The 10,867-nt window shown below is 35.4% G+C and overlaps 2 protein-coding genes across 2 annotated transcripts; both read right to left on the bottom strand.

Annotated features, from left to right (window-relative positions):
- Nucleotides 1-1,071: 1,071 nt before the first annotated feature.
- Nucleotides 1,072-1,825, bottom strand: LOC140021613 (uncharacterized). Its single transcript, XM_072072875.1, has 2 exons — nt 1,693-1,825; nt 1,072-1,584 (listed from the first exon to the last, which is right to left on the bottom strand). The coding sequence occupies exon 2, from the start codon at nt 1,559-1,561 to the stop codon at nt 1,244-1,246; it is 318 nt and encodes a 105-aa protein (XP_071928976.1). The 5' UTR covers nt 1,562-1,584; nt 1,693-1,825; the 3' UTR covers nt 1,072-1,243.
- A 6,589-nt stretch (nt 1,826-8,414) lies between these two features.
- On the bottom strand, nt 8,415-9,599 carry LOC113718645 (ethylene-responsive transcription factor ESR1-like). Its single transcript, XM_027243534.2, has one exon. It carries the CDS (start codon nt 9,597-9,599, stop codon nt 8,415-8,417), a length of 1,185 nt encoding a protein of 394 aa, XP_027099335.1.
- Nucleotides 9,600-10,867: the final 1,268 nt, after the last annotated feature.

Here is a 10,867-nt window from a genome sequence, read left to right as displayed (position 1 = left end):
ATAACAAACAGGAAAATCATTAGGCAGATCAACATTGGTTCTTCAATAATTTAGGTAGTAATGACCATGTTGGGGCTAATGATTCCTACGTGCTTAAAGTTAAACGACCAGCTAAAGTTGATGCATGCGATGTCATCATCGAATAAGACCCCAAATTCAATTGATTTAGTTTCAATAATTTTGCATATCTGGTTATTGCAGCTAGTATTTGTTTACCAGAGAAAAAAAAAATTTGCTCTCTGTTTTCTGCTTGTTAAACTGGGGTTAATTCCACTTTGTCCCCCCAAACTTTGGACGATTATCCACTTAAGTCCCTAAACTTCAAAATGGGACACTTAAGTCCCTAAACTTATAAATACCTCCCACTTAAGGAAAATTGTTAACAAATCCTGAATGTCGTTGGTGGTCGAAGTGTCCCATTTTATAAGGGTTTAGGGATTTAAGTGTCCCATTTTATAAGTTCAGGGACTTAAGTGGGAGGTATTTATAAGTTTAGGAACTTAAATGTCTCATTTTGAAGTTTAGGGATTTAAGTGGATAATCGTCCAAAGTTTGGGGGGACAAAGTGGAATTAACCCGTTAAACTGAGGTCAATTTTATTGCTTTACTATAGATTGGACTTGGAACATATGCATGTCCATCAAAGCCTGCCTGTTTATTTCATCACCGATCTGGATTCATCCATTCAGGGCCCAACTCCAACTGGACTAGTGGTGTGATGAGTAAATTGTTGTTCATCTGCAGCAAAAGATATAAAAGTACGTACAATACGAGTGTAATATTTTTGGTGACGTAGAAAACTATAAAAACATGCACTCTCTTTTTTTAAAGAAAAAAAAATTACTAAGAGAATGGTGGGATTTAAGAAGTTATATTTAAGAATTTTTTTTTTTACCTTTTTTTCGGGTTTTAAAGATGCTAAGTACAAATAATTATTCAAGAGTTAGTCTAGACCACCGCAGCTAGGAATTTAAACCATGAAAAGGATAAAATAACATTTCAATCAATACTAAGGCGAGTTTTCCCTTTTCCTCTTTTGTATTCATTTCAAAAAGGGAAGGAAAAAAAAAATCCCAAATGCCTCTTCAAGGATATTAAATTCTGATGAGTTTTTTTGAAATTGGTACTCAAGCTTGGTATATCTTAATATGCAGTAGCTACAAAGTACTTGGCAGGCACAACTAATAAAACATCATGAAATGAGACATAGTACATACAGCAAATAGATGCATTCTTTTTACGTTTAAATGAGACCAAAATAAAACCTTAATCCTATAGCTAGCAAATTTTTACAGTCAAGCGAGCCTCCTGCACTACACCCCGTTGAATCAATGCTTTTGGTTCTCTGGAGGCTTTGTTGGGGAACTCGATGAAGCCTACAACGAAAGGAACCTGCATGGGTGGTTGGAGAGCAAAGGCAATTGTTCTTCGTCATGCTTCCCTGCCTAGCAAGCCCGCCACCTCCGGTGGCTACCCCTGGTGCCACCACCGGAAAAGCCATTTCACTTTCTCCTGGAATTTCCAACTTCAAATTCTTTTTATGTATCACTTCTCCCTCCATTTTTCTCTTCTTTTTCTCTTTAACTTAAAGCAAAGCAAAGCAAAAAAAAAAAAAAAAGCATGTTGAATTATATGTTGTCAGTGTTGCACATAACAAAAATAATTGACAGAAATTACAACTTGTAAACTTACTTGAGTTCTGGAGTTGATAGCCAGCAGCTCTAGCAAGTTAGTAACAAAGTGCATGGCTGGATAGTCTGGCTATGCTTTAAATAAAGGGAAAGCAAAGCAAAAGAAAGGAAAAGAAGTGGATAATGAATTTGTCTATGGTAAGGACAAGACAGGTGGGGGTGGGACTGCACTTGTGTTAGCAGTAATTAAAATGATGGAGATGGCCATGCAGCCATCTTTGCTTTTACATATGATGTCTCTTTCTTTCTCACGGGTATGGTAATATTGTCCATTAACGTCCCAACTGCATTCATCACTTTATATAATGCTTCAAACACTCTATTGGATTTAACTTTAATAGAAACCTATGATTAGCTAGCTACCTTTTTTTTTTTTTGACCCTTTTTTTCCTTGTTCATGATCAAGAATAGGAATTCATCTAGAAATGTATCAAGAAATGCAATAGTTTCGTTTTCCTTTGATGACAGGGGGAACTCAATATGTGTGGCCAAACTCAGCAAGATGCTCCTGTAATAGTTCAGAACTGTACATGCTACTATTTTACCAAACATATTGATCACGTACAGAGTAAGAGTAGCATCAAAGGGGAAGGGTGTGATAAGGAGTCGTGGCAGACATTCTCGTGGCTGTCAATTTTAGGCTATTTGGTCCATTGATCCATCACTTCCCTCATGTTAATGCAAGCCGCTGTGGCTTGTGGGTCACAACTCACAAGTTTCAACCATCACTTAATGTATGTATTGAAGGATCTGATACCAGATCCTCCAAAATTTGATTGATATATACCTTCCATCAGGATATTTTTTGATTGCTAAATAATGTGCTTTGCTGATCCAGCCGGCTATTTGGAAAAACACAAGCATTAGAAACAGCTCCAAGCTGAATCATCAAAATATCTTGTCTGGAAGAAGCCCTTGGTAGTTGGAATTTGTGCTATTTCATGAGGAATTTCACTAATCTATTTTCTTACTTAAGTTTTCACTCTCCATGACCTCAACAATTTGGGGCTCAGGTTTTCAAATTATATTATGTATACAAGTCGGCCCAACGGGTATTCATTCAGCACTCGTTAAAACATATTTCCAGTGTCATATTTTTAAAAAATGTAAAATTAACTAGAAAAAGTAAACAAATACAAGAGAGTCTAGATAAGATTAAATAGGAAAAGTATATAAATATATGAGAGTGTAATAATTGTTAGTATATGTACATATATGATAGGTTAGATAAATTTTAGATGCCTTAATGAGTTTCCAATGGACATCCATTAGAAAAACTTTATGTACATTATCCCTAAGTTAATCTTATATACACTTGACAGTGTAAGTTAATCTTCTATAGTATGTTTAGATGCATGATACATATCTAAAATTTGAATTTAAATTTGAATTTTAAATTAAAATTAAAATTAGTTGTTGTGTACCCTTAGGTAATAATGTATACATAAAAAAAATAATCCTATTATCCAACTTGCATTTCAACTATCTCTAACTTTTTTCCTCTGTTTTCTTTTTCCTCTATTTCTGGACCCCAATATGCATACATAATTATGGTTTAGTTTCAATACTATCTAATTTTTTTCTATATTTTCTTTTTCTTTTATTTTCAGACACCAATATGCATACGTAATTACGGTTTAGTTTCAATACTACGTAAACTAAACACAAATAACACGATACACCACTTTTTGAAAAAAAAAAATTTTTTGAGGCCTCCCTTAGCACATTTTACCTACCACCACCACGACCACTTACAACATACCATAACCTCCCACTGCCATCACCCTTCCCATGCTCCCTTCTCTACTGCCACCACTACTTCTCTTCCTCCTTCCTTCTTCCTCCTTTAACTTCCCTTTCCCTCCCTTCCCTCTCATCTAGTCGTAGTCTTGTCACAACATGCAACCCCTCTCCCCTCTCTTCCTCCTTTGATCACGACTATCATGACTAGATCTAGTCTAGTCGTGGTCCAGATGGCATAGCCCTTCTCTCCTTCCTTCCCTTTTTTTTGGTCACAACCACCACCGCTACAACTAGAGGAAGGGGAAGAAAAGAGAGGGCGGGAAGGGGAAAGGAGGGGAAGACGGAGGAAAATGAAAAAAAAAAAAAGAAATGGGAGGAAGAGGGAGAAGGAGAAAAGAAGAGAAGGAGAAGGAGAGGAGGAAGAGAAAGAGGGAAAAACAAGGAGGAAGAAGAAGGGAGTGGCAGTGGAAGAGGAAGGAAGGAAAAAATAGTGGCGGTGATGGGTGGTGTTAGGTAGTTGAGATAAAAAATTTTAAAGATAAAAAAAAAAAAGATAAAAATTTTTAAAAACATCCTGCTAAAATTTTAAATTTTAAAAATATCTCAAAATACATTTATTATGAAAATTTTTGGTATACAAAACTATAGTATGGGAGATGATATACATTTATTATGAAAATTTTTGGTATACACTTCTAAAAATACCTAATCAATACGGATCCTAAAAGATGGGAGATGATGGATTGTGGATGTGTTAGCCCAAAAAAGTGGGCCTTCAACTTAATTAAGTACGAGTTCACATAGAGGAACAAATCCATGAAACTTAACAAGAATTAACGTTTACCGCTTGACGCGAGGCAGTTTGCAAAGGCTAAAAGCATATCTGGGCCTAGTTGGCCCAAAATAATGGCACGGTCCAATGAAAGGCTCCTTTCATGAAGTATACTAGGACGTTTCTAAGATCTCTGTCATCTTCGCTCGGGAGTAGACGCCGGCATGTTGGTGGCATACACTTTGAAATTATGTTGCAAACTATCTCATTTAAATTTTTAATTATATACGCATAAATGAATTTTAAAAAAAAAAAAAGAGAGAGAGAATAGTTTTCATGTGCCTCTAACTGAAAATTTCGACGTGCTAATTAATTTTAATAAATGAATGACTTCTAATTTCCTTTGAAAACTGAATTACGTTTTTCACAATAAGCTCATCCAACTGGGAAATTACAAGAGATATCTGTTTAAAATATAAAAAATTGATAAATAGTCACCTACTAACAAACTAGATCTCACATTAAAAAAGGAGCAGAGATTAGAAGGTGTAATGATGAGTATTAACTATAGCACATGCTAATCTACACGGGAAAGAAATATAGCACATGCTAATCTAGACGGGAAAGAAATTAGAGGTTTTAATAAAGAAATAAATGCATAACTGAAGGGCCAATGTATCTCTGCCATTTGGAACTGAATTATCAAACTCCCCTCCCAGCTACAGCGTCTCAAACTTCAGATAAAATCTTTGACATTATTGAAGCCCAAGAAACAGTTAAAAAAGTACAAAAAGCAGCTTTTTCATCCATGTTAGCACCTGGAAAACGTGGGAATATATCATGTTATTGAATTTGTCTCCTGTAGAAAGAAAAGGATAGAAGCTTCTTTTTTTTTTTTTTTCAAATTCTCTCATCACTTAAATTTATCTAGAAGTTGCTCTTGCTTTATAATATTTTCAGAATAGCTTAGATTGAAAAATGTAAAATAAAAGACTAACGGCGAAAGGAAAACTGGAGGTGCTTTTGTAAAATACAAATTTTTTTAAAAAAATTTAACGATCCTGTTCCAATTATTTACACTTCTTTTGTTCTTTCTCCTTTTATAGATGTTTGGAAAAAGCTGGAACAAAATGGAATCAAAAGGAACTCAAGTTTTCTAACCAAAAACAAAATACTCGCTTAATTGGTCCAGTCCTGATCAGACAATTGTACTACTTGTCTATAAAGGGTTTTAAGAGACTCTTCCGACCATTACCCAATGGTTGTGTTCTGGTTACCTTCCAGCAAGTTCCCCAACCAATACTGCAGTAGTCGCTCTTAGTAGAGTTGCATACGAGTCGAGCCGTTCACGAGCAATTTGAGTCAAAGTTTAATTCGAGCTCGATTAACAAAGAACTCGATTCGAGTTTGAACTGGTCAAGTTGAATTCAAATTCAAAGATATTCAATTCAGTAGTTCGCGAATTGACTCAATTTTATATACGTATATTTTTAATTTTTATTTTAATAATAAAATTACATATATATTCATAATATTGACTATTTATTAAGAAAAAATATTAATTTATTCATTTTTTAAAAAATAAGCTCAATTTGGTTCGAATTTGAAGTGGAGCTCGAGATTCATAGTGAAAGTACGTCGAGCTTGAGTTCGAGGTCGAATTTACTAAAATTAAATCGAGACTCGGTTCGATTAGATCAAAGGTCGACTTGACTCAACTCGTTTGCGGCCGTAACTCTTAATCTTCACGAAGATTCCAGAAATGCATAACAATCCGATCTTGGAGTAGTATTAATAGAATTGAGCAACAAGTCCATAGTTGCGTCTACCGTTGCATTAGGCTGTATTTAATTTAATCACAATGGTCCAAACTCCTACTCAGTTACATAATTAACCTGTAGTCGGCAGGATTCGCCGATTCGGAACTGGTGGATCCAGTTAATTGAACCCCGAGCATTAAATCTCATGCAAGTGGAGTGTCTAAAAAAAAAAAAATCTCATGCAAGTGGGTAATTAAATTTTGGAAATGGCATTCATCCGCGTATATAGTGGCTTCATTGATTACGGACAGCGCATCATCGTGCCCCCCAAACCCACACATGATAACCTATTTTTGGAGTTTTGATACTCGGAAAAGCTAAATAACACTTTCTGATTCAAGTTCAACACTTAAAATTGTCCTTGTTCCTACGCATGGTTAAGAAACCTTTGCATAAAATTTCATAAAAATTGCAGCATGACAAAACGTCACAAATGACAAAATATATTACTCCTTGGCCTCACTTTAATAGTGTGCTATTTTTCTGTTTTCATCCGGTCCGGACAATAATAAACATTCTAATTAAATAATTCAGTTTACTTTTAACTTCTCTAAAATTTCATACTCCCTCCGTTTCACTTTGATAGTTCTGGTTCTTTTTTCACACAGTTTAAGAAAAAATAGTTAACTTTGTTGGAACAATCAATTTAGGTAACTATTTTTCTAAAATATCCTCACATTAATTAGAGTACAACTTTATGGGAACTTGAATTGATGGTAAAAAAAGAATAAACTCTCATTAAATGGAGTAGATTTATAGTAACAACAACTTACATTGAATAAGGGTATTTTAGGAAAATTAAAATATAACTACATTCTTGAATTGAAAAGTGGACTATAATTTGGGACAGACGAAAAAGGAAAACAGGACTATCAAAGTGGAACGGAGGGAGTAGAAGTTACGGCACGACAAAACGTAACAAATGACCAAGTATATTACTACTTCGGGAGTATCCGTAATTTGCTGGTGTGGGTAAGAAAAATTGCCTCGAACTATAATTCAAACGATTTCATAAGAGACAATTAAACACCCGGCATCTTTTTTTCCTTGTGTGGGAAAAAACAGAGAGTCTATCTAAGACGCTCTACATTCATTTAGTCTATGCTTAAAGTCCAACCAACATGACATTACAATCGGTGAATCCGCATGCCATCCTTTTTTTTTTCTTGAAACGAGAACAAGTGATGGTAAGGATGACCTTTCTGGCTTTCTCCACCAGAACTAGATTGATGAGTGGACGCAAGTTAGCAACCTCGAAATTGAGATCGTCATCATAAAGCATTCAATTATCCGTTTGTAATGCCTCCCTCATGGAAATTAGCAGTACAATTGCACTTGGGTTAATACTGTAATTAATGTAATAGGCCAGCCATGAATTACAATAATGAACGTTTGGCAATCCGCGGATGTACACCTACGCGCTGCAAAATTCCATTAACCTGTAGTTATATATTATATATATTTTTTTGTTCTACTACTTTGTCTTCATTTTATTTTCATTTTAAATTCTTTCAATTCTAGTTGATTATTCGGCTTTTGTTCACCATCCAGATGGCTACAAGGCCAGTCCTTCATGAACCAGACCAATACAGGTTCTCTAAATTATGAAAGATAAACAAATACATAGCATCAGCAAGCTTTTTTCAAGTGATGAGATTGGCCCATCTTGTTTGTAGTTTTTGCAAAGGAATATTTGAAGAGGAAAAAAAAAAAAAAGGAAGCGTCAACAAACAAGTTTGAAACCTTTTCTTATAATACCAAACCCTAAAACGCTCATAAGGATCATATATATAATCAACTGGAGTAGCATTCAGTACTGACTACTGAGTACCCAGCGTGCTTAAGAAAGAAGCATATCCCGACTGCGAAATTCCAATGCCCTACAAAATCTAACATATAGAATTAAAAGAGCAACTGCTTTTTGGTACAACAGCTAGTAGTCCTAGTACTAGAAAAGATGGGAAAATTAAATAACAGCCCAAAAAGGCTGGACAAATACTTTCAATAACTGCACCAAACTCGAAGGTCAACTCTTCGAAGGGTCCTAACATTGCCAAACTTCTGTAGTACTTCGAATGCCATTACAAAAAGCTTCTCATTTTGGCTTGAAGAATCAAGGTGACAAGTATGGACATGAATCAAATTCTGACAAAAAGACCTCTGGTAGAGCAAGAAAAAGGCAGGAGAATTCGCTTGAGAATTTTTGCAACAAAGCTAGTATTGTCCATAGTTTATGTCAGGATCAGAAGGGATAGAGAAATGGGCCAAATGAAAGTCAATTGATAATTCGGAAACATTTCCTTAGACCTTTCCAACTCCTGCTTACGACTTTCTGAAAACGGGTAATCTAATGAAATATTACTAAGTTACCAACTTCAGAAGTTAAATTCAAGCATTCTGCATCTTGGCAGCAGCAAAGGCACCAAGGAGGTCCGGGTACTGATGAAATCCTTCTCCCAATCCCAACATGCATTCTTGTGACCCTTGAACATTCTCAGCCGGATGATAAATCTCACTGTAAAATGGAATAGGCTGTGGCGGGACAACAGCACTGAAATTGTCCAACAGCTGTGGAAGTGGAACGTGGCAATCCAAATAAGCAGCATCTCCTATCCTCCTCTTCAACCCGCCACCTTCCAATGAAAGATTCATGGAAACATCAGTAGTAACTGCAGAAGAAGACGAAGCAGCAAAAGAATCCACCAAAGCCAACTCGGGTTCAGACTTTACTATCTTTTTCTCTTTCGGTAAAAACCCTTGGATGATTTCTTGCAGCAGTCCTGAATCTGACGGCTCTGAGGGGAAAAAATCCATGCACTCAACTTGGTTATTACTTGTGCTGGAAGTTGGGACTCCTGAACAAACTGTTTGTTGGTATTCGTCAAACTTTCGTTGCAGGCTAAAAGTAGTAGAAAGGGAATCAATGGTTTTTGGAGCAGTAAGGTTGTTATTACAAGATTGATTGCCCATGAGGGAGTTGGAGAAGTTGAGGTCGGCAAAGGGTCCTTGCTCATACAAAGGCAAAGTGCTTGAAGAAGTAAGTATTGATGAGTTTGTAGATGAAGAGTTGAAAAGGTCACGAAAGAACAGCATGTTAACAGAATTACTAGTGGTATTTCTTTGATTTGCTGATCCAGAGAAGTGATCAGCAAGATGTGGGCTGGAGCGAGAAGATTGAAAGGCTGGTTGGGATGATGATTTTGAGTAGTGAAAAGGAGGGATGAGAGTATCATGTGAAGGAGAAGTAGGGTAGACAAAGTTGGTTCTAGCTTTGACACCGCGCATCGCTCGGGCTGCACAGTCATAAGCACAAGCAGCTTCCTCTGCCGTGTCAAATGTACCAAGCCAACGCCTTTCTTTGGACTGAGGGTCTCTTATTTCAGCCGCATAGCGGCCCCACGGACGGCGGCGGACTCCGCGGTATCTCATGGTGCCACTATTACTAGCACCGTCTTTGTGAGACCTCTTGGCTGTTGAGGTGGTGCATCTCTTGGAAATGGCGGAGGTGTTAAGGAGAGGGTCAGATTCGGGTGCTTGGGTGAGACAACCGAGTCTCCTCATTGCTTCTTCCATTTTGATTCGATTGGTACGGGAAGAAAAAAGGTAACAATGAAAAAAACAACACACCAGAATGTATGAGGATTCAGAAACCTAGAAAGCTTGTGAAAATCAAGTACCAAAACCAATAGGTGGCGATAACTGTGGTGGGATGACGAACAGATTATAACTATGTATTGGCTCTTTACTGTGATTGAAGTAGGAGGGAAGTGCTACGCAGAATGTGCTGCCCGAAATCCTGGTTGAGGATATATTTATAGTCGTAGCTGCAGTTATTTAATATCCTGTGCTTTGGTAGAGTATTATTTAAAATAATTAGTGTAATATTTTTTATGATGTGATATATATAAAATATAAAAAATAAATTAAAAATGTAAAAGAAAATAAATTAAAAAAAAAATTAATGATATAAATGAAATATTATTTGATAAAATTGAGCTATCCAAACACATACGATCCTACTTCTTGTTTGAGCTATCCAACAAATTGAGCTATTATTAATCATGATAACAACTTGGTCCTTTTTTTTTTTTTTGTCATCCTACTTTTTGTTTACTAATGAAACATATATATTTTCATTTGGCAGCTGGGCCGGGGGACTATTAGCCTAGGATTTAATTAAGAGATTGTAGCAACTGTTTCTTTATTATTTGTAAAAGACCGGTCGTGTATTCTTATTTACTCTTTTGTTATGAAAATATTCAAAAAGAAAAAATTTAGGTGTATTTGAATAGGAGATTATTTGAAAAAATTATTTAGAATTACATTATAATTTTTTTATGATGTGATGTATGCAAAATAAAGAAAATGAATAAAAATTATGTTTATGATACAAATAAAATAATATTTAAAAAATAGAGTATCAAAAAACACTCAAGATTTTTGATAATTAGTTCAATAGCTTAAAGAATTACTAAGTCAAGCTTGAATAATCACTTGGCTAATTAGTTTCTTGAGAGTTGACGTGTTCCTAGATGTCCACTGTTGTGCAATCTCTCATATGAAGGGGTTAAAGCAACACTTCTCTATAATAAATCCACACCCTATGCATTTATTAGATAAAAATAGCCTTAAAATTTTAAATTTATTTGATGCTTTTTATAGCTTTAAGAAACAGAGGCTTACACAGCAAAAGAGAGGAAAAACCAATGTTTGCATTGTTATAGAGAATATCTTCAAATATTTTACTAGTCTGTAAGAATATTAATTTAAAATTTAATTTAACAATAAAAAAAATTTCAATTACTAATAATGATGTAAGCAACAGTATCTACGTATTTCAA

The sequence above is a fragment of the Coffea arabica genome, chromosome 11e, assembly GCF_036785885.1.
Source record: "Coffea arabica cultivar ET-39 chromosome 11e, Coffea Arabica ET-39 HiFi, whole genome shotgun sequence".
Taxonomy (NCBI): Eukaryota; Viridiplantae; Streptophyta; class Magnoliopsida; order Gentianales; family Rubiaceae; genus Coffea; species Coffea arabica.
Note: the sequence above shows the minus strand (reverse complement) of the source record. Positions and strands in the feature narration are given on the sequence as shown.